The sequence below is a fragment of the Lithobates pipiens genome, unplaced genomic scaffold (genome assembly GCF_037356315.1).
Source record: "Lithobates pipiens isolate NorthernLeopardFrog02 unplaced genomic scaffold, aLitPip1_a1.2 Scaffold_3, whole genome shotgun sequence".
NCBI lineage: Eukaryota > Metazoa > Chordata > Amphibia > Anura > Ranidae > Lithobates > Lithobates pipiens.
Window position 1 is genome coordinate 72,012,554 of NW_027507790.1, and position 25,195 is coordinate 72,037,748.

The 25,195-nt window shown below is 38.5% G+C and overlaps 1 protein-coding gene across 1 annotated transcript in view; it reads right to left on the reverse strand.

Moving 5' to 3' along the window:
- TMEM132C (transmembrane protein 132C) overlaps nucleotides 1–25,195 on the reverse strand; it is a 774,065-nt gene that overhangs the window by 525,955 nt on the left and 222,915 nt on the right. The window contains exon 2 of the mRNA XM_077461819.1: nucleotides 14,558–15,437. Within this exon, the coding sequence (XP_077317945.1) occupies nucleotides 14,558–15,437 (880 nt within the window). The remainder of the gene's footprint in view (nucleotides 1–14,557; nucleotides 15,438–25,195) is intronic.

Genomic DNA, 25,195 nt, shown 5'->3' on the forward strand with positions numbered 1-25,195 from the left:
AAATGCTACATAAATTAGCTGCCCTTGCTCAAGATTGCCAAGGCCAAAAATGCTACGGGGTGTTTTTAGAAGTAATTCATCATCAGAATAAAGCATAGACACAAAGATAGAGGGGTGCATTTGCTTTAAATATTAACTCCTTCCCGGTGAGCGTACGCAGATGTGCGGCCTCGGCCTTCGGGGGTTATACTGGGATGATGCCTGCAGCTGCTGTACTGTTTTCTAGAGCGGGCGATCAGCTTTCCAGGGCTAACAACTAAAAGCAACTCGGCTGTTATCCCGAAGGAGCAGGAGGGGATGCCCCCCCCCTCTTGCCGCCTCCCACCACTCTGAACGGGCCTCCTATCCCACCGGGAGACCCGATCCTCAGTCCACAACTCCAGTGGCTAGGGACAGCCTGTAACAGTCTCCTGATTGTAAACACAGAAGTGATGTCACAACATCACTTCCTGTTTACTTGGCGGCCAATGGCGCTGGTTTTAAAAAAATATACAGTATTCAGAATCACAGAAAATGGCAATCTGAATACTTTGAAGAGCAAAGGAGGGATTGGGGGTCTTTTGAACCCCCGATCCCTCCATAAAGAGTATCTGTCACCGCCTATTACTGTCACAAGGGATGTTTACATTCCTTGTGACAGCAATAAAAGTGATCAATTTTTTATTTTATTTCTTTAAACACAATTTAATAATATAAAAATAAATATATATATATATTTCTTTAAAGTGCCCCCCGCCCCCACAAGCTCGTATATGAAAGTTTCACAGCATATGTAAATGGTGTTCAAATCACCCATGTGAGGTATCGCCGTGATCGTCACAGCGAGAGCAATAATTCTAGCACGAGACCTCCTCTGTAACTCTAACCTGGTAACCTTAAAAAAAATTTAAAGCGTCGCCTATGGAGATTTTTAGGTACCGTAGTTTGTCGCCATTCCCAGATTGCGTGCGATTATAAAGCGTGACATGTTTGGTATCTTTTTACTCAGTGTAATATCCTCTTTCACATTATAGAAAACAATTGGGCTAACTTTACTGTTTCATTTTTTTAAATTCATGAAATTGTCTCTTTTTCCAAAAAGTTGAGTTTAAAACACCGCTGCACAAATACAGCGTGACATAAAATATTGCAACAATCGCCATTTTATTCTCTAGATTCTCTGCTAAAAATATATATATAATGTTTGGGGGCTCTAAGTAATTTTCTAGCAAAAAATACGGATTTTAACTTGTAAACACCAAATGTCAGAAATAGGCTTAGTCATGAAAGGGTTAAACATGAATTAAATAGCATTTTTTGGTTTGTGGTGCTCAGGTGCAGTGTAATTCTGCTTTTGGTAAACTAAAGGGCAATTCCCTATGTTTGTCAGGAGTTTTTAATTGAAATCTTGTCTTGCAAATTGGAAACTAAAGATGCTCATTTCCTGTGCATTTCTTTGTAATTTCCAGCTAACATGGGAGGCAAAAAAACAAGGTTTGGATTTACTCTGTCCTAATGCAAATTTTTGTCTGAGATAGTATCAGAACATCTTAGCAATCTTTCCTTCCAGTGATGTGTTGAGTGTCTACCTCTGCGTTGTCTTTTGTTTAATTGCTTGTTTGACCTTCATTGCATTATTAAGCAATTCAAGGAAATATGGAAAGCAAGGGAATTATTGTTTCTCATAATTATCCGATTTTTGCCAATGCAAACATTTTTATCATGTGACTACAAATGCTTAGTTTCAATCCAGCACAAAAAAGTACTGTCTAGGGACATTTCTCTGTTAAACTAGTTCATCAAAGAATGATATGTACCAAATCTTGTTATATCAAAATCAGTGTTAAGGTATGTGCAGAAATCAATAATTTAATTATTCCGTAATTGTGAACAGTTTTAGAGTGATGTGGATGTGAGAGTGAGAGGACGTGTATAGGGCGTGCTCCGTCCCTTCCATTCTTTACTGGCTAACACCCTGAATGTGTTTGAATAAGTCTCATTGAAAAAAAAAAGAGATTTCTCGAGACTTTCCCACTGTTTGCTGTTTTTTGTCTCTCTCTGTTCGAGGAAACCCATATCTCTGAATTTCCCTCTACTTCAAAAGAGACTTATTTTCTTTAACAAAAGCTGTATACGTGCCAATACCGCATCGGAGCTCGTACCTGCTGTGTCCGTGCTGTGCCTGGCCTGGAGCTGGGGCCTCAAAGGTGTCTGGAGGTGCTGCTCGGAGTCACTGGAGTCCAGGTTTGTCTGTTGTGGTGGAGGAATTGGAGGGTATCGGTCCTTGGAGCTGGCCGAGTCCTTCATAATCTGTGGGAGTGGATGGTGCTCTGGAGCATATCCACTCTGGGAGCCTTTGGACTAACACGAGGAGAGAGATTGGTGCCGGCACCGGCACCTGACTCCTGCTCAGGGGCCAAGTGGAGAATCAGCAATTATCATTAGAAATCTGAAACATTTGTAAGAACTCGACAGAATCCAGAAGAACCCAACTACATAAGCAGGTAAATTTTAAATAGTAAGAACTGTAATTAAAAACTGTAATTTGAAATCAATAGAAAATAAACAAACAAAAAAAATGGTGATACAAGGAAGAAGCAAACAAAGAAGCAAAAAAAGGAAACAAGAAAAGGAAAGGAAGAAAGAAAAGGAGAAAGACAGGAAAAGGGAAGGGAAGGGAAAAAAGACAAAAAGAAAATATATAAAAAAACAAAAAGGAAGAAAGACAACAGAGGATAACAGGAAGAAAAAGAAGAATGAAAAAACAAAAGGTGGTAACAGAGCAGTCAAAATATGGAAGGAGGGGCAGGGGGCTTTTAATACCGATGCCTCCAGGAGGATGACAGAATCCCCCAACAAACACAACGTGGAAAACCCACAAAAGAAAAGGTTAAAAAAGCCACAGCCGCAACAGCAAAACTCGCAAAAAATGCATTGCTGTTAAAAACGGGGAAAATAAAGATGGCTGAGGAAGAAATGGTAGCTTCTTCCACTGACATGGCTAAAATCCATGAACATTCAGAATATTCATCTCAAAAGGCTGGCGAAGTGGAAGAGAAGAAAGAAAGTGGTAAAACACATATTAATAAACAGCCAAATGATATGCACATAACATCAATAACACCAATAGAGCCTACATTACTAGATGTGTTTAAGGCAATACAACAATGCCAGAGCTCCATAGGTAATGTGACCAGTCAGGTACAGGAGCTCAAAGAATTTAGTTTCTTGCGTCACGACGTACAGAAAATAAGGGAGAGAACCTCTGTACTGCAAAACCGGGTCAAAGAATTCAAGAATTCAACGCAGCCATTTGGCAAAGTTGTTAAAAAAGCAATGAAAAAATCTGATGCTAATGCCCATAAGTTGGAAGATCTCGACAATCGTTTTTGAAGTAACAACATAAGGCTTGTGGGTCTCCCAGAGAAATCTAAGGGAGCAAACCCAACAAAATTTGTGGAAACATGGATTTGGGAGATGATTGGAAAATAATTTCTTTCTATATCTTTCTCGGTTGAAAGAGCACATTGAGTACCAAGTAAGCCATTACCTGCAGGAGCCCCCCACCCCTCCACCATTCATAATACGACTTCTTTCTTAACCAACGAGATAGAGATCACATTCTAAGAAGAGCTAGAAATTTGAAGGAAGTCATGTTTAACGGAATTAAAATGATGTTCTTTCCAGACTTTTCTCCTGAAGTTCAAAAACAGTGGGCTAAATTCCAAGCTGTAAAAAAGAGACTGCAGTCTCTGCACTTACTCAATGCAATATTCTGCTAAATTAAGAATACAACCCACAGCCAGCTATTGAATGGCTGTATAGGCACTATGGATAGTGCATTGGGTGGGTGTAGTATGTGGGGGGGGGGGGGGGAGGTGAGGAAAATCTATTATTTTTTTCTCTCTCCCTCCACTTCCCCCCCTCCCCCAGCCCCCTCACCTTACCTTACCTTTTATTTCTATTTTTAGCAAAAAAATCCTCTATGGTGGACTATAAAGGCACACTAAGTTAAAATTAAAAAGTATTGAGAGTATTATAGTACAAAAAATCTGTATTCATAATTAAACATAGTAGCTAAAATATCCATATTAATATAGAATGTATAAACAGTTCATAACATTGTCACCATATTCTGAAAATACACATATGAAATCCTCTTGCACCAACGCATTTCAGAGTAGTTTTCTCCTTCTTCAGGGATGTATGAAGAGGAAAATATATCTATAACATAAATGTCTGATAATATAAAATTGCAATAAAAATAATGGTTATGAAAATAATTAACAAGTACACTTACATATGTTTTTTGGTGACAGGGTGAATTCAACATTTTATCATATTACGTTTAAAAACAGGAAAGATACATATATCAGTAAGAACTGTGTTTGTTGACTCTTAAGGTCACCCATAACTATATCATAGTTTAGATTAACATACTGAAATATGGGCTATTTTAATACTATATAGAATTAAATATATTATCGTTTACCCTCATTATACTCCCTAACATTTTATTGTTGTTGTATTACACCTAGATATAGTTGAACAATTGATTAATTAATTTTCAACGTATTATGCATCTTTCTAGTTGATATCACCTCTTCTAAAATAGAACCTCTTCTTCTTCTTTGGTTGAGTGTCATCAGCAATACTCAGGTACACAATCATGTTTAAAAATAAGATTGAGGGGATAAATACACAAACAACTTCACCAATATACCTTTTGTCCCTGATTAGTATTATACCCCAAAATGATTTATGCCTTTTATTGCAGGATCCCTCCACTTCCGGCCCCAGTGAGTTCTCCTGGCCACTCCCCCTCTGTGGGATTTGGAGGGAGTGGGGAATCAGCTCCCTGGGTGATTTGAAACACCATATAGTCTTAAAAAACCTCTTCTGATACGTATGCTATTGAAGTAGAGAGCCAACAAACAATATGATGGAATGTTGAATCCCCCTGTCACCAAAAAAACATATGTAAGTGTACTCGTTAATTATTTTCACAACCGTTATTTTCATTACAATTTTATATTGTCAGACATTTATTGTTTTTCAACTATGTTATAGATATATTTTACTCTTCATACACGCCTGAAGGAGAAAACTGTACGTGGGTGCAAGAGGATTTCATATGTGTCTTTTCAGAATATGGTGACAATGTTATGAACTGTTTATATATTCTATATGCATATTTTAGTTACTATGTTTAATTATGAATAAATAGTTGTTGTACTATAAAACTCTCAATACTTTTCAATTTTAACTTAGTGTGCCTTTAAAGTACACCATAGGGGGATTTTCTATTGCTTCTAATACTGGATGTGGCTCCATAACTGCATAGCATTACCACCCTGTTCTCTTGTTTTTATCTCTATTTTTGAGAGTTGGCCATGTCTTTTTTGGGGGGGGGGAGGAGGAGTGAGTCCAGTGTTAAGTTAACCCCTGAATGGATTCTATATACTGTTTTCCTGAGGGAAATGTTTGGTTGTTAGTTTTCAATTTTGGTATCTAGGGTTATGTGTTAGGTTGTAGGTTTTGTTTTTATAGGTTTTCTGTTAGAGGATGGTAAAAATGTATTAGGTGTGCACTTTGTGGTTTTCCATACAGAGCCATCTAGAGGAAGTCTATGGGTGGGGGTAGCTCATCAGGGAAACATACTGCATATGATTTGCACAAGTTTGAGGGATTCTTTGTCTTATTTGTTTATTTTTTATGAATATGGATTTTTTATGATGCTCTACATAGATATTGTCTATGCGTTTGTCAGCTGGTTAAAATAAATATTGAAATTTGCTTCCTACAAAGCACTTTAAATAAGTGCCCTGGTATTGTTCATAAAAAAATACTACTTCCAAGGATATGTCCCAAAAGGTCAATATAGGAACAATATGTAAGTATTAGTATCTTGGAATGTTAGGGGGCTTAGTGACCCAGGAAAATGCAAGCCATGTTTGCTACACTGAAACAAGTGTCTCCGTCTATTATCTGCCATCAGGAGACCCATCTAAACATACATAAATTAAATCACTTGAAATCAGTGCAATAGAAAAAAGAAAAGACAATATCATTCTACATATACCACTTATTCTAGAGGAGTATCTATATTGCTAGCAAATGAATTGGATTTCTCCTGTAGGTAGGTACACAGGGTTACAAAGGGCTGATATATTTTTGTGTACTGCCCTATGTAAAGAAGGTCATATGTCTTAACTAATTTTATATATATATATATATATATATATATATATATATATATATACACACAGTGCCTTGCGAAAGTATTCGGCCCCCTTGAACTTTTCAACCTTTTGCCACATTTCAGGCTTAAAACATAAAGATATAAAAATGTTATTTTTTGTGAAGAATCACCAACAAGTGGGACACAATTGTGAAGTGGAACGAAATCTATTGGATTTTTGAAACTTTTTTAACTAATAAAAAAATGAAAAGTGGGGTGTGCAAAATTATTCGGCCCCCTTGCGTTAATACTTTGTAGAACCACCTTTTGCTGCGATTACAGCTGCAAGTCGATGTCTCTCAGTTTTGCACATCGAGAGACTGAAATTCTTGCCCATTCTTCCTTGTAAAACAGCTCGAGTTCAGTGAGGTTGGATGGAGAGCGTTTGTGAACAGCAGTTTTCGGCTCTTTCCACAGATTCTCGATTGAATTCAGGTCTGGACTTTGACTTGGCCATTCTAACACCTGGATACGTTTATTTGTGAACCATTCCTTTGTAGATTTTGCTGTATGTTTGGGATCATTGTCTTGTTGGAAGATAAATCTCCGTCCCAGTTTCAGGTCTTTTGCAGACTCCAACAGGTTTTCATCCAGAATGGTCCTGTATTTGGCTGCATCCATCTTCCCCTCAATTTTAACCATCTTCCCTGTCCCTGCTGAAGAAAAGCAGGCCCAAACCATGATGCTGCCACCACCATGTTTGACAGTGGGGATGGTGTGTTGAGGGTGATGAGCTGTGTTGCTTTTACGCCAAACATATCGTTTTGCATTGTGGGCAAAAAGTTTGATTTTGGTTTCATCTGACCAGAGCACCTTCTTCCACATGTTTGGTGTGTCTCCCAGGTGGCTTGTGGCAAACTTTAGACGATACTTTTTATGGATATCTTTGAGAAATGGCTTTCTTCTTGCCACTCTTCCATAAAGGCCAGATTTGTGCAGTGTACGACTGATTGTTGTCCTATGGACAGACTCTCCCACCTCAGCTGTAGTTCTCTGCAGTTCATCCAGAGTGATCATGGGCCTCTTGGCTGCATCTCTGATCAGTCTTCTCCTTGTCTGAGCTGAAAGTTTAGAGGGATGGTAGATTTGCAAGGTCTGATACTCCTTCCATTTCAAAATGATCGCTTGCACAGTGCTCCTTGGGATGTTTAAAGCTTGGGAAATCTTTTTGTATCCAAATACGGCTTTAAACTTCTCCACAACAGTATTACGGACCTGCCTGGTGTGTTCCTTGGTCTTCATGATGCTCTCTGCGCTTTCAGCAGAACCCTGAAACTATCACAGAGCAGGTGCATTTATACAGATACTTGATTACACACAGGTGGATTCTATTTATCACCATCAGTCATTTAGGACAACATTGGATCATTCAGAGATTCTCGCTGAACTTCTGGAGTGAGTTTGCTGCACTGAAAGTAAAAGGGCCGAATAATTTTGCACGCACTGCTTTTCAGTTTTTTATTTGCTAAAAAAGTTTAAGTTATCCAATAGATTTCGTTCCACTTCACAATTGTGTCCCACTTGGTGATTCTTCACAAAAAATTTAAATTTTATATCTTTATGTTTGAGGCCTGAAATGTGGCAAAAGGTTGAAAAGTTCAAGGGGGCCGAATACTTTCACAAGGCACTGTATATATATATATATATATATATATATATATATATATATATATATATATCCCCATATTCATCAGAGGCAATTAAAGAGCTATAGAACTTTACATCTGATGAAATGGAAGTTCCTTGGTTAATAATAGGAGATTTTAACAATTATCTTGACTCCTCCTTAGATAGATTGAGCTTGAAAGTGAGAAATTCAGTATGTGCTGCTTTTTCTGGATTTATCCAGGAGATAGGCCTTATGGATCTCTGGAAAATGCATCATCCTAAAGAGAGAGTGTTCTCTTGCTTCCCTAGTACCCATGGGACTCTATCTAGAATAGATATGGCACTGGTTTCACCAACGATGTTACCTGTCATATCTGAAGTTACATATGCAGCTAGAGGATTATCCAATCATTCTCCAATGGTCTCCAATGGTCCTTAAGTCGACTTTAAATTTAACCCACACTAGCACTTTATGGAAAATCAACCATATTTTGACTTATGGCACTATTAATAAGCCCACTGCATATTCACAGATCTATTGGGACTCATTAAAGGCTTATATGGGAGGCCTGCCCATGTCACAAATATCTAGGATAAAAAAAAAGTCTAGAGCCTGGGAAGATACAGTGAGAGAAGACATTTTAAAGGCGGAACTTCAATATATAGGGAACCCTACTAAAGAAACAAAGCAGATATGGATACAAAAACAACAGATAAACTCTGGTATCTCTCGTAAAAAAAGCAGAGCAGAAACATTTTTTCTTCAGCAACCTTATTTTGAGGATGGGGAAAATACAGGTCATCTCTTATCTGCAATCATAAAATCCCAAACACCAATGTCATAAATAGTGGAATTGCAAATTTCTCCTACTGAAACTGTACGAACAACTTTGTAGATCTCATCAGCTTTTGTTGATTTCTATTAAAACTTGTATAGCAGTAACGCTCTGTCTCTGCTACTCCTCTCTGTCAATCCCTTCACTGGCTTCCACTCACCCAACAAATTAAATTCAAAATACTAACAACTACCTACAAAGCAGTCCACAACTCTGCCCCCAGCTACATCACTGACCTAATCTCAAAATACCAACCTAATCATTCTCTTTGTTCTTCTCAAGACCTCCTGCTCTCTAGCTCTCCCATCACCTCCTCACATGCTCGTCTCCAGGACTTTTCAAGAGCCTCTCCAAGCCTATGAACTCCTTACCCCAATCTGTCCATCTATCTCCTACTGTATTAGCTTTTAGACAATCCCTGAAAACCCTCCTCTTCAGAGAAGCCTATCCTACCCACACCTAATAACTGTATCTTAATTTTGTCCATCTGATCATCCCCCACAGCTACTACCCTTTCTTCCACTTGACCCTCCCTTCTAGATTGTAAGCTTTAATGAGCAGGGCTAATCCCTCCTGTACTGAATCGTATTGTAATTGTACTGTCTTCCCCCAATGTTGTAAAGCTCTGCGCAAACTGTTGGTGCTATTTAAATAGTGTATAATTAGTGAATAATAATAATAATAATAATAATAATAATAATAAGCGATGTTACCCTGTCAAAGGTCCCTGGAAGCATACTGCAGTAGTTGGAGAGTTGTCTCTGGAGGAGAGTATTCGGATATCGGATGAATGGATGAACACACCGTCCCAGGCTAATTGATCCCTGCACACTTTTATATGATCTCTATAACCTGAGATCCAACAGATCTGGTAAGCAGCCATTTGGTCTTTCAAATTATTTGGCTGTTGTTTGATTGTCCCTCTTGAAATGTGGGGCAAATGGAGAAATTGTTATATTTTCTGAACAATCCAATTCCATCGGATCATACAGAGTGGTATCTGCTATGGACTACTAATCACATTGTGGCATTAATTTAATTGTTTCACTATTAACTACATTGTGGCATTAATTTTCAACACCTATGTGGCATTTATTCATAATATTTTGGTTGCGCATTTATATGTGTTGTACAATTTCATTACTTACTTCAGACGTGAAACTATTGGCAAAAGCATTAGCTACTAGGTTGACAAAAATAATTTCCAAGATAGTGCATAAGGATCAATCAGGCTTTATCCCAAATAGATCCACAGCAGTGAATATAAAGAGTTTATTTCTTAACATACAGGTTCCAATGGAAAACTTGGATAATAGAGCTATATTGTCGCTTAAAGCGGCTAAAGCTTTTGATAGCTTAGAATGGGACTTTTTCTGGTATTGTTTCGAAAAATGTGGTTTTGGACCCCAGTTTATAAGATGGATCCAACTATTTTATACTGACCCAGTGGCACAGGTGCAGGTAAATGGACATATATCAGCACCTTTTTCATTGCAATGAGGAATAAGACAGGAATGCCCATTATCACCTTTGTTGTCTGCTTTAGTTTTAGAACCACTGGCTGCTTCTATTTGTCAAAAAATATTACTGGGTTTTGTAGATCTATAGAAGAGGACAAAATCGTGTTATATGCTGATGATACACTTTTATTCCTGGGAGATACCTTGTGCTCATTGGAGGCAGTAATGTATTTAATTAAAACATATGGCTCTTTTTCTGACTTTAAGATAAATTGGGACAAATCAGTACTCCTACCAATGGACCCCTTGGTGACTCTGCAAATTGTTGCCTCCCACATTGATGTAGTTGCTACATTTAAATATTTAGGGGTACATATAACATCACAAGTAAGTACAATGTGGAGAGGAATCTATCCCCACTACTTAAAGAGGAAGTAAACCCTGATGAGTTGACTTCCTCTTTCATTCCCTGCAAAGGTAAAGCATAATAGACTACTATGCATTGCGATGTCACCGCTGTCCCCTGTAGTCCAACGCATCCATCTTCTCGGTGGGTCTCGCTGCTCCGCCGCTGTCATTTGGTGAAGCTGCGATGACGTCCCTCCCACGCATGCGCACGGGAGCCGCAACGCGCGGCATATTCACCGTTGACGGTGCCGCGCTCAGTGCGCCTGTGTGCCGCTGTCTACGGTGCATGTGCCATAGACAGCCGTGTAGGTTTAGGAGACATTTCTTGGACCTACAGGTAAGCCTTAATCTAGGCTTACCTGTAGGTCAAAGTGTGTTGTAAGGGTTTACAACCACTTTAAGTGGCTTGGGCAAGTGGGAAAAATCTGGAGAAAATTACCTTTGACAATAGGTATAGCTAATTTAATAAAAATGATTTGGATGCCACAATTATTATATCTGCTCCATAATTGCCCCATTTGGTTACCACGGAAAATCTTTAAACAAATAGATACTCTGTTTAGAGCTCTTATATGGAGATATAAACATCCTCAGATCAGCTTGGAAACCTTGCAGCTGCTTAAGGATGAAGGAGGTTTGACTGTCCCTAATGCCAGACTTTATTATCTGTCATCTCAACTTCAGCAATTAAATGGATGGAACACTATAGATTGTGAGGATCCTATACAACAAATAATTTTTCCCAAATTCCAATAAATCCATTAATGCAGTTAATAGTTACCGATCAATTTTTTAACAAACACAAACACCCTACATTCTACTTGTTACATAGGACTTGGACCACTGTTCAACAAGAAACTCAGTATGAGGGTTACACACAATATATGCCCATATGGAATAATCCAGAACTGCCTGAAGTGGCGAAAGTGGCGAAAAAAAATTGAGTTATCAAAAAAGGCAGGCATTCTGTTTCTTTGCCAACTCTACAATAATAATGTTTTGATATCATTTGATGAACTGGCAGAGAAATATAATTTGCTTAATAAATTATTTTTCAATATCTACATCTACGACATGCCCTACAGTCTCAAACAAAGACATTTATATTAAACTATAATCCTTCATTATTCTTAACTATAGCAGTTACTACTAGAGATGATAAACAGGGACTAATGGGAAATATATACTCTTCTTTTAAAATGATAAGAAGAATCAATTCACAAGTTAGTTATGGACAGTGGCAAAGAGACGTAGAGACACTTAGTGATGAGGAATGCGGGCAAGCCTTGAAAAATGCATTTAAGGTATCCTTATCCTCTGCACAATGTATGACTCAAATATTCATTACTCACAGAGTTCACTATACTCCGGTAAAACTGTACTCTTGGGGTAAAGCAACCACATTTAATTTCCCAAGATGTATAAACGGTACTGGTACACTCATACAAATGCTGTAGCAATACCACAAACGGCACCGCTACTGAGAATCCATATTTGATATTTTGAATTCCATGTGTTCTACACAAGTACAGCCCAATCTAAAAGTAGCATTGTTAGGGATTATGCCGGTAGATACTTTCCCAGAGGAGGTACAAGTGATGTGGCTGAAAACTATGTACATGGCACGTAAACTTATATTGCAAAAAATGGATATCAAACTCTACACCAAAGACAGATCAATAGATTAAAGCAATTCATCTTAATTTAAGATGAGAGGAACTTGTCTATAAACATAGGAGATGCCCTAAGAAATGTAAAAAGATCGGGCATTGGTGGTTAGTGTCTGATTTGGTTAAGAAATCCGATGAGCATATCACTAAGAAAGCTACACAGGAGCAAAATTAATATAAATAAAACTGTTAATAAAAGGGATATTGTGAAGGTCGGAATTGTAAAAGGGACTGACAAACACAAATAAAGAGGGGAACATTTTTTTTTCAATCAATCATTTTGAGCAAAAACATTTTTTTAGAGACAAACGGCAGTAAAAAAACGTAAAGACATCTCCGGTGGGACTTTCCAGGTTTGACTAGGGGCAAATGGAGACCGATTGTATATATTAAGATAGAAAAAATGTTTAAACCATGTTTATAAATCCTTCACTCCACACACACAGCACACAGCCTATGCTCAAGCTGTGACCAACCCAATTACTGACCATGTACTTAATATTTATTTATGAATGTTTATATCTATGTCACCAAATAATTATATCTGTCATAATACCAATAATTATTACAATAAAAGTATTAGTATATATTTATCTGTGTGTTTTGGAAAAGTCAGATTCTGTTATCATTGTACACATATGCAATACATGTAATTCTGCTATTGTCAGGAATTGTAATCGATGCTTTTATATCAGAAAATGCAATGTGATGATGGTGGAAAAGCTGAACTCTGCTGAGACCCAATTCGAAATATGGTCCAAAACCTCATGATATCTAATTAAGAATAATAATAGCTAGCAAACACACATTTCTCTTACCTTTTACTATGAAAGAACAATGATCATTCCCTATGTCCTAATTAGAGCAAGCAAGTTTTCTACTTTTATGGAATTTTCTACTTTTCTACTTTCATGAACAACAAAAAAACCTCCAATGAAAGCCTCATGCGCATACCCTCACATTGGCTCTGTATGAGCAAAAAAAAAGATGATCCTTAACTAGATGAACAGATTTTCATGAATTCTGGATCTGTATACTACCACCACATTTTTTTTTACAGAAGCAAGCAGAATATTCTACCACTGCAACAGAAGATGGCCAATATAGAATAGACATGTGCAGAATGGAAAAATGTGTTTTGTTTCATATAGATTCATTATATTACTAATTTTGTTTTATTGATTCATTTCGGAATTCATTTAGTTTAGTTTTGTTTAATTTAGTTTAGTTCATAAATTTTCTAGTGAATTCCAAATTTTCAGAATGATTCAAATTTGGAAGAGTCAAAAAATGAACAATCGAATTCGAATTCTGTGTGAACACGTCCTTATCTGATGACTCATTAGCTGTCAGCGGCTTCTCCGCTGAGAGCTGAAATGTAATACTGGCAATAGAAAAAAATCAGGAAAAAAACACTGTGGGCCCCCCGAAACCTAAAGGGCCTGGTATGGATTTTAAGGGGAACCCCATACCAATTTTTTTTTTTTTAATGGCATGGGGTCCCCCCAAAATCCATACCAGACACTTTTTTGAGCATGCAACCCAGCAAAGGTGAGGACAAATGAGCAGCCCCCCCCTCCTAAACCATATCAGGCCACATGCCCTCATCATGCACCCCAAACAACCTTGTCACCATGATGATGGGGACAAAGGTCTCTTGCCCACAACCCGTAGCAGTGGTTGTGGGGGTCTGCGAGTAGGGATCTTATCAAAATCTGGAAGCCCCCTTTAACAAGGGGCCCCCAGATCCCAACCCTGCCCCCTTATGTGAATGAAAATGACCTACACATTTACCAGAAAAGTGTAAAAAGTGAACAAAGACACAACACAAGTTTTTTCCTTTTTTTTTAGGTAAATAAAGGAATTGTCAAAAACTGTGCTGTGTCTTTATTCACATTTTACACTTTTTGGTGAATGGATAGGAGTACTGTGTACCCTATACTCATTCACATGGGGGCAGGATCTGGGGGCCCTACACCCCCCAATTCCGATAAGCTCCCCAGCTGCAGACCCCCACAACCACTGCCCAGGGTTGTGGGGAAGATGCCCTTGTCCCCACGTGGCTAATAAAAATAGGAATCTAACCCAAAATTTTGGAATTTGTTAGAAAACTAATATACAAAACAAAATTATACAAGTTGCAATGACATTAGTTACCATTTCATTCAGAGATTCAGATACATCCAAATTTCCCAATAACCAAAAATGTGTCTGAATTTACATTTGGACCCAAACGAATTTCATGTCTAATATAGGATGATATTGATGGATGTCAGTAGTTGCATGGCACTGTATAAACATTTCCACCAAACAGATTTGTGTTTTATATATTATTAGAAAATATAGATACTATACCTTAGTGTAAACTGATCCAATGTTGAATTGTTAGCAACTGTGATGTATACATGTAAGATTTCCCCTTGTTTAGTAGGCTTTGATGGTAGCCAGAGAGCAACATTGCTGTCCAACCTGAGCTCTGTAAGCTGAGAATTTTCTGGATTACGATATATTGTTATAGTGGCAATCCTCTGTAGGTGGGAAAGGGAATCTTCCCCTTGGTCTCTACCAGGGCGAATGGAATTTCCTTTCCTTGCTTCCTCAGCTGTGCACTCTGCTTCTTCTGAATGTATGCTATAGTAAAGTTCCACAGGAATACCATCGGGCTGCTCTTGGTTTCTCTTACGACCTGTAACAACAGGGGGTGAGGTAAACCAGGAGGGCTGGAAATCAAGTTCTGCTACACATAATCCAAGAATTCCTTGCAACCTGCAGCTCCCCTTTGCCTCTCTGGTTTCTCGAAAGGCAAACAATTTTAAACATGGAAGCCTTTCTGTGTCACTATAATCATCCCAGTCTCTGCCAGCAATATAGAATAGAACTTGGACTTTTGGTTTGTTGGGGTATACTTTATCATTGATTAGATACGTTTTTAGATTCCAGTTAAAGGTAAACTTGTTGGATGCAAATACCTGAGAGGACAACAGAAGGTCTTCTGAAATGTCCCGCTCAGCAAAGAAGGGTCCATAGCTAGCATTCAATATTGGAGTTCTTCGAGATTTATGAACGAAGAAAGTCTCTACCCTTGATTGCAAGCTAGAATTCCTCATAAAATCCTGGTTGTTCTCTTTCATGAGAAAGGCAGTTTCTGCTGTAGTTATTCGATAGTTTACAGGTAGATATGTTGATGGTGCTGAAAACCTCTGGAAGTTGTCAAGGGCCCCTCTAGACTGTGTAACTATGAAAAACAGAAAACAAAATTAAAACTAAAAGGAAAATAATAAACAAAAGCAACAGAACATATACAAAATGTTAATGTTAAAATGTTAAAAGAAATTTACATTACATTTACAAGTTACTATTGCACAAGTACATCCTTATGGAGAATTTTATTAAAGTCATAAATAAATAAATATGAATTTAGCAGAGCCTCAGTCTCCCATTATATCAGTTAACCAGTATTCTGATGAAGCAAATAATCTGTTTTGAATATTACTTTTAATACAAGGTGCTGTGGCTGGGGATGTCTAACTACTAAGTTTCAGATGTCTCTTTTTGGCCCAATCCAAAAAAAAATATTTAGGGGTATACAGCAACCAAAAGTCATCCAATATCTAGTACCAGATTCTTTCAAATAAAAGTAAAAAAAAAAAATGATTATCATAATTACCAATACTAAATGAAATATGAGTTTTTGTTGTGAAATGTGTATCGCTTTGTTATTTTACAACTGTAATTTATACGGATAGTAAAGGAGTTCATGTTTGTAGACATTCGTTCTAAAACCCATCAACATGAAGACAACATATATAGACATTAAACTCATAAGCCACCGGTCACGGCACATGCTTCTGAAGAAATAGCACGAGTGACTGTTTCCTTCAGGCACATGCACCAATGACATCATTGGTGCAGTATACAGTAAATATCTCAATAAACGGCACCTGTTTAGGAGCTATTTACAGTACCTATAGGTAATGCAGCCATTCACCGCTACAGCAAACAAATACCAATAATGCACTTCCTGGCCTCTGAATTGGGGTAAGGTGGCTTAGAAGGGCCAATAATGGGAGGTTTCTTATGTTCTAGCTCCCTCCCTATAAAAGTCAGTGTTCTCAGCAGCATTTTCTCAGTGTGTGTTGAGGAGACCTGCAGTAAATAGCACCACAGAGTGTCTGCAGGGAGAGATAGTTGCTGCTATACTATACAGTGTTTCTAAACAGTGCTATAATTATAGTCAGTCATATACACTGTCAGTGTGCCTTGGAGAGACTTGAAGCAAACAGATACATTTTATATATATATACAGACATACCTCACTTTTATGTACACAATGGGGTTTATTTACTAAAGCTGGAAAGTGCAAAATCAGGCTCACTTCTGCATAGAAACCAATGAGCTTCTAGGTTTTATTACCAAAGATTCATTAAACAAGCTGGGGTTAGAAGCTCATTGGTTTCTATACACAAGTGAGCCTAATTTTGCACTTTCTAGCTTTAGTAAATAAACCCCATTGTGTACTTAAAAGTGATATATATATATATATATATATATATACACACACTGTAAATTATATAATGGGGTTGATTTACTAACGGCAAATAGACTGATCTCTTTGCAAGGGAATTTTCCCTTTGCTTATTGAAGTAAAGTTCCACTGACTTCCATCATCCAAATGTGTGCAAGCAGAAATGCTTTTTTTTTTTGTTTTTTGTTTTTATGTACCTTGCACGTGATCTGGTATTCTTTGTAAAGTGCATTTTTACCACATTCACTAAGCTAAGGAAACAGCCTATTTGCCTTTAGTAAATCAACCCCAATCAGTAAATGTGGGTTCCATTTATTTTATTCATTTATATAGCTGGTGTTACTTCAATCGCTGGTGTTACTTGTACTCATCTTGTTATTAAAAAAAAAAATTGTGGTTTGTCCGTGGTATTTCACTTTAAAAACTTAAATAACTAGTAGGGCTGCAACTAACGATTATTTTCATAATCGATTAGTTGGCCAATTATTGTTTCGATTAATCGATTGATCGGTTAATAACCTTAAAAAAAAAAAATGCAAATTTTGCTGCGATTTGCATTTTTACATATTTTTTTGGCCAATTTGTTGTTGGGCAGATTAAAAAAACACAAATTGCCACAAAAACTCATTATTACATTGCTTTTCCGAGGCTTCTCCATTGAAGTGTATTGATCCGAAAAACCAAAATAGCACCGTTTTGTGTTAAAAAGTCCTTGTCTTTTCCAAATACGCAGTAGCTGAAAAAATCATGGATGTGAACGTGTCCCATAGGAAACCATGTAAATGAACTGTAGTGTGTTTCTGCAAAAAGCACCAAAAAACACAGAGGTGCGACCCAGGACTGAGATGTTTAGTAACATAATGGGGTTAAAAAAACGAAAATTAGTACAAAAAGAGTAAATAATCGTTACTGTAAGGGGTTCATTTTTTACTATGGGACAGTGAAAGTAATATTTACAGTAGCGATTTGCTCTTTTTGTATTATAAAGGGCTAATTAAATTTTTTTTAACCCCATTATGTTAGTGGCCGATTAATCGATTATGAAAATAGTAATCGATTCATTTCATAATTGATTAGTTGTCGATTAATCGATTAGTTGTTTCGGCCCTAATAACTAGTAACACAAACAGGTATTTTTTTGTATTTATTTTACTAATTTATACAGCACTGACACCATTGCACACTCACATGTAGAAATAAATTGCACATCCAAAATATGCAATTACTGTGCCACTGACGCTGACTGTCAGAATTGTACGTGTATGTAACACCATATATAGCCTAAAGATATCTCCGAAACATACTGTAACACAGAAGGAAATTTAATTTTTCACATCAACCTTTAAGTCACATAAAAGGAAGAACCACATTAAGGCCACCCTTTTTTTTTTGCATTGATACATGGCAGTGCCCAGCTCTCCATGCCCTTTGTTTGACCACACCTTGCCCATTAGACTTGAAAACGGCCAGAATTGGTTTTCATGATTCACAGACTTTAATGGGGTTCAAATTAAAGTTCACAATGGTCGAACTTTACTAGGAGTTTGAGAACATAACCCAGGTCAATTTGCTCATCCCCATTAGCTCAAACATTCTTGGAGCCCTTGCATTAGGTTTCCCTCTGTGACCCATGCACTTTGTGTGCATGCATCTAGTAGGGAAATTCATAGTAAGCCTCTTTGTACGTCAGTTACACAATTATTACGTGTTTTTGCTATGTTTTTTTGCTATGGAAAAGTGTCAGTGCTGTATAAATTTGTAAAATAAATACAAAAAAAAAACCTATTTGTGTTACTAGTTATTTAAGTCTTTCATGTGAAATATCAAGGACAAACCACAAAAAATATTTTGAATATGAGTACGAGTAACACCAGAGATTTAGCCCAAATTAACCCTATTGATTAAGAAAGCTATTTTGTATATATATAAAAAAAAAAAATTACAGGATAAACTGGTCCTCTATAAATTAATAAAATAAATGGAACCCACATTTACTGATTGGGGTTGATTTACTAAAGGCAAATAGGTTGTTTCCTTTGCAGGGGAAGTTTCCTTTAGCTTAGTGAATGTGGTGAAAATGTACTTTACAAAGAGTACCAGATCACGTGCAATGTAAATAATAAAAAAACAAAACAGCATTTCTGCTTGCACACATTTGGATGATGGAAGTCAGTGGAACTTTACTTCAATAAGCAAAGGGAAAATTCCCTTGCAAAGCGTTCAGTCTATTTGCCTTTAGTAAATCAACTCCATTATATTTTTTACAGTGTATATATATATATATATATATATATATATGCATTGGTTGTATATATCTCTGAAATGTATATAATTTATTGACTGCGTTACATGGCTGGCTCTTCCTTAAACTAAAAGGTGTAATGATTCCTAGGCATTAATCCATGCCATCATATTTCATAACCTACACAGCATTTGCAGGTTTATTTATAGACATTGGTGGGATGATATTGTGTTTGGCAGTGGCATTCATTAGCAATGTATCAGGCACCATTTACTAGACCGGCCTCGTCTCCTCCCACTTGCTTTCTATAGTCCTATCCCTCTCTCTATTATGTCTGTGTTCAGCAATTCCCTCCAGAGCAATTAATTACTATGAACTGCATGATACTTTCCTGGGACTGAATGCCTGATCAGCAAGGCCCCATGCTGTTCGGCTAAGCAGACAAGCTGCTCGCATTTCTCTCTAAGCTTGGAACCCTAATTGATTTCTTATGGATAGTTGTTCCTACCCTGCAGAAATTTTTAGAAGTTAGCCCTACATAAATAAATATCCTTTGACCTTGATAGCAGTGGGAATTAACACCAGTACTACCAGTGAAAGGTCTCTTACTGTGAAAGGACTTCTGAAAGAGGGCATGATGCTTAGAGTATTTTATAGATGACACTGAGACATCAGATATATAGTCTGTGACAGCAAAATACAGCGAACGACCCACAACACAAGGAAGACTTCTGCCCTCCAATTAACTCAACCAAATGATTTTTGCGCTCCCTCTGTAATCTCTTATCTCAAAACAACCACTCCCGCTTTACAAAGGAAATACCGAATCTAAACTAGAAGGAATTGTTAGGCTGTGAAGTAAAAAGATAGAGCTGATTAGGAGTAATGTGAAAGTGTAAGAGTAAGATATGGTTAACACGTTCCCGACCAAGAACAAAAAGCCGACAGAAGGAAACCAAAAGTACAGATATTAAATGCCTTATATTGAAGAGTCAAGTTCAAGCACTGATCAAGCTGGGGCTTCACAATCATGCACTAACATCCCTTCTATTACTTCAAACAATAAATAATTATTGGTGTGACGTCTAAGGTGGCAAAGTAAATCCATAACGCAGACAGCAGAGTGGTGTAGTGGTTAGCACTCTCACCTAGCAGTAAGAAGGGTTGCTGGTTCAAATCCCAACCACGACACTACCTGCCTGGAGTTTGCATGTTCTCCCTGTGCCTGCGTGGGTTTCCTCCCACAATCCAAAGACATGCAGGTAGGTTAATTGGCTTCTGTCCAAAATTGGCCCTAGTATATGAATGGGGACCTTGGATTGTGGGCTGCTTGAGGGTAGGGACTGATGTGAGTGTGCAATGTACAGGGATAGGGACAATTGTAGACACTCACTCAGGTTGAACTGGATGGACTGGTGTCTTTATTCAACCTTACTAACTATGAAACTATGAAACTATGAGACAATTAAAGAAAATTCTTATATCTTTTATTTTAGTTATTTAAAAAGCTTGATCCAAAAAATACAATTTATATACGCTTCCATAAACCGTTTAATATCATACAAGATCCACAAAACAATTCCACACGCTATACAATTATAACTATTTTTTTCCCATAAAAGATTTTATTGAAAGAGTCAAAGCATATAAGCATGCGAGACAGGTAAACATCAAGAACAAAAAGTGCTGCCACGACCCTTTCGGATCGCAGTAAAGGAGTCAATATAACGATGCTGCGTTGGTCGTGGTTAGTAGAACAGTGCCATACAGAGGCATATCTTGTCAACAAACGTATTATACAATTATAACTTAACAGTCTGCCCTGGTTAACCCCACCCTTCAGCCTTTTTATGTTTATTATTAGCAAAGACTTTTGTTTAAAAGTCTTTGGTTGTTTACATGCTGATCAAATGGTGGGGTCCTGGCAGGTACAAAAATCATTTTGTAGGTCAATAAGCCCACATCGCCAGGTTCTGTGAAAATGACATATTGTTGCAGATGGGCTGAGTGATTGTACCAAATATATGGGGACCACCACTTTACCAAACCTCCCCCTGAGAAGAGAGAATCAGCCAAATACCATAAATTGGGGAAGGGAAACAAAGGACAAAGTATTTATAATATTGGGATCCACCCAGATGCCTGAGCGACAGCAGGCTCAACCTCTCAGCATGGTGCTGAGAGCCGAGCCAGCCACTCCCACCTCCTCCACAGCTTGGTGCGCCAGTGATCGCTGGAGTAGAGGTGAAGCGATGCTGCATCCACCTAGAAGAGTATGTATGTTTGTTATTTTGAAATCCCACACTTTTCTTTTAAAAGTCACACCAATAATTCTGCATTATTTATGGTCTGATGTTCAAGCACTGGTTCATGTAATGGGGCAGATCTACTAAATATAAAATGCTAGCATTGTGCTATGGCTTAAGTGGGACATACATGGATCGAAATTCAGCCAGTTCAGCAGGGACCAGCTTAATTTGTTGTGTCAGTTGGATGGGCCTGGTGGGTTTTTTGCAAATTACTAGTGCCACCAGCTATAACTGGCAACATGAATTATTGTACTCACAAAACCTTGTAACTACTTATATTGACGCTCAAGGTGCTTTGCTGGTAAATAATCCAGTGTCTCACAGCAATGTAAGGCAGTCTTTTGCTTGATGCAGAAAGCAGTGAAGCATGAGGGGATGAAAGACACCACACACCACTAGCTCAACAGGTGTACAAGAATGTGAACAGCCTCAGCCTTGAACTCCAGTCCTAAGCCACATCCCCTGGTTCAAGGCTGAGGCCCTTTACTATTCTAATCATTCTGTTCTGCCAGCAGGTAAGGCTCCCTGTGCTGTAGGAGGGATCCCCCCCCATCAAAACTAACTGCGTTGATGGGGGAATTGGTTACTTTACCTTTCACCTGTGGTGGAAGAAAATTACATATTCTATGGCCTGCCTGCATTATTACACACTGGACAAGCTTTGCAACCAATGTGCAGTCATTCCCATTTCTCCAAACTTCATTATGACTGAGTTGGTCACCTTGCAGGTATCTGCATGAAATTATGAAGGCAAATCTCTTATTACTGTGTTTTGTGGGAATATCCAGCAAGCTATAGAAAGCTCCATTACAGCTATTAAACACCTTTATCAGTATATTCAACACTTCTCTAAACATTTTGACTCATTATATTGTTCTCCAACTGTCTCATTTCCAATTTATGGTTTCTCTCAATCATTTGTTGACCTTAAAGATTTGTATACCAGCTTCTCAAAAGTAAAGGTCTGTGAAGGTCATAGGATTCATTCACCTTATCAATAATGACAGGCAGGACATGTCTGATAGACTCATCTTCACCAGGCTGACATGTCAGTGCAGTGAAATGTATAACTAGCCATGTTTTGGAATCAAATGTCATTCCAGGATAACATAACAAGAGGATCTTTGCTATTAATTATATAGAGTAATAGTGATTAATGTATATACCACAGAGAGTAAGGAAGTTATAGACTCTGAAATACAGTCAGAGATTCAGGAAATATGCAGTACTGGCAATAAAAGGGCAACTCTGTCGAATTTGTAGCATGGTACTTGGTATTTTAAATCAAGGTAATTTTCAATGCTGTAAGTTAGCTACAGTAAATGGATATTACTTAGGGATTATAGTAAAATGATGTCTCTTGTAGGACTTGACATAACCATGTTTCACAACTGATATGGAAATCCAGTGCTTCATATATTTTACTTTCAATGACAATGACACACTTCAAATAAAGCAACTAGTATAAACACAATAAATAATAAACTAGTTTAACCTGTTACTGCCCACATAATACAGTGGCAGAGAGGATGGGATTTAACAGCCACCTGCCACATATATGCACCCATGGATGTCCGAGGTTTCTGTGCTGAGAGCACGTTCAATGAGTGCTACCAGCACAGTGACTTAGCTGTCAAAAGCTAGTGGTCTCTAATGATGATCAGGAGCCAGTGGGACTGGCTGTCGATGGCGTTACCACTGTGACAGCCAATCACAGCAGGGCTACAATCGGGCAGTCTTTCCTGCTCTCTGAGAATAAAGACCCAGTAAAATGGATGCCGAGGCTGGACAGGAAGGTGATAAAAACAATGAATAAATAATGATACTTCTTAATTGTGCACAAAATGCTAATGTAGTGTTGGATAAGCTAAGGATTACTTAGAAGCTCTGTCAGGTTTTTTATTGCTGTCTATGTCCTCATTTGGATATTTTCCTCTCATCTCCTGTTATGATGACAGGGTGTCAGAAAAACAGGACGTGAAATTAAATTCTTCTGAGGACATCATCTAAAGTACATTTTTTTAGTAAAGAGGATAAAAACCTCTGTCAGGATGTTTTGCTGTTAGTTTCTACCTGTCTCTGTGATACCAGTGCCCCTAGGTTGTTTTCCTGGTGTCACAGGGACAGATGGTAAATGGACTCACCAACAGTTATGAACAGTTATGAACACCTGGCAAGAGGTTCTAACGATTTCCAATTTATTCTAAGCTAAACTAAACATTTTTGCTGGCATTAACCCCCAGCACACAATCCTCTAAAACATAACGTAATTCTTCAAAATAGTCAACCTGCCCTGCTCTGGAAGACTCTGTAGGTCTTCGGTCAATATCATGCAGCATTCGAGAACCAGGAGCCAAAATACACTAATTCAAAAAACAGCTGTATTTCCTTCAGGTTTAGGGCTTCAAAACAGAACTGTTCCATTGTAACCCCTTGGCGCCGACCGCACGCAAATATGCGGCTCCTCTGTGCCTAATCTTGTGCCAAGAACACACGCGGTATGCGCCCTGACAAAGTTACCGGCGCTTAACCAAAAGCTCCCAATTGCAGGCAGTTTTTGGATCATGTGACCACCGTGACAGCTATAACAGCGGTCACATGCTCTTAAGCCCCGCCTTCCGGCGTCATAAACCTCTTACAGGGCCAGGAGGCACCAGCGAGGAGAGGTTAAGTCCATTACCAGAGTTCAAAACACATATATAGTAATAAGAAATTCAGGTATGTGGTATTCGTTTGAGATAATGAATTCTGCCCCAACCCGATTTATGCACACTAAAAGGTACACTTTGAAAACACATCAGATCTCAATGGGGAAAAAAATATCACTGGACTGGGTAATGTGTTAGGAAAGGAAAGGATGTCACATTGTTTAATGGAAATGAAAATTATCAACCTACAGAGGGGCTGAATTCAAAGACACTGCAAAAATCAAAGTGAAAAAATTATGTGCAGCAACTCAAAATGGTACTCAGTAGTTTGTATGGCCTCCATATGCTTGTATGCATGCCTGGCAAAGTTGGGGCATGCTCCTAATGAAACAACAGATGTTGTCCTGGGGTATTTCCTCCCAGATTTGGACCAGGGCATTACTGAGCTCCTAAACAGATTGAGGTGCAACTTGGCATTGTCGGATGCACTGGAACATGATGTTCCAGAGGTCCCTGGCATTGTTGTGCACCAGGAGGAACCCAGGACCCACTGCACCAGCGTAGGGTCTGACAAAGGGTCCAAGGATTTCATCCCGATACCTAATGCAGTCTGTGAGTCCCTCCATGGATATGCCTTCCCAGACCATCACTGACCCACCACCAAACCGGTCATGCTGAACAATATTACAGGCAGTATAACATTCTCCAAGGCTTCTCCAGCCCCTTTTATGTCTGTGCTCGGGGTGAACCTGCTCTCATCTGTGAAAAGCACAGAGTGCCAGTGGCAGACCTGCCAATTCTGGTGTTCAATGGCAAATGCCAATCAAGTTCCACTATGCCAGGCAGTGTGCACGGGACCCACTAGGGGACATCAGCCCCTAGGCCACCCTCATGAAGTCTGTTTCCAATTGTTTGGTCACACCAGTGGCCTGCTGGAGGTCATTTTGTAGTTGAGCAGTGCTCATCTTGTTCCTCTGTCATGGTCCCTACTGTGCCATACAGACGGCCAGACGTAGTCATGCCCAAAGTGGCTCGAAGAGGTATTGAACCTATGACTGCCTGGTTAGTGCTTCTGTTGCTTTGCCTCTGAGCCACACCTCAGTTCCTTTCAGCCTGCTTTCCAGCTTTGCATAGTTCTGCATGAAGTACTGTGGGCGATACTCTGTACCTGTCACTCCTGGTTCAGCTGGGTCTCTTGTCTCTATCATTGCCAAAGGTCCGTGTGTCTCTTGTTTTGCCTAAGTGTTACAGTGTTCCTGTGTTCCAGTG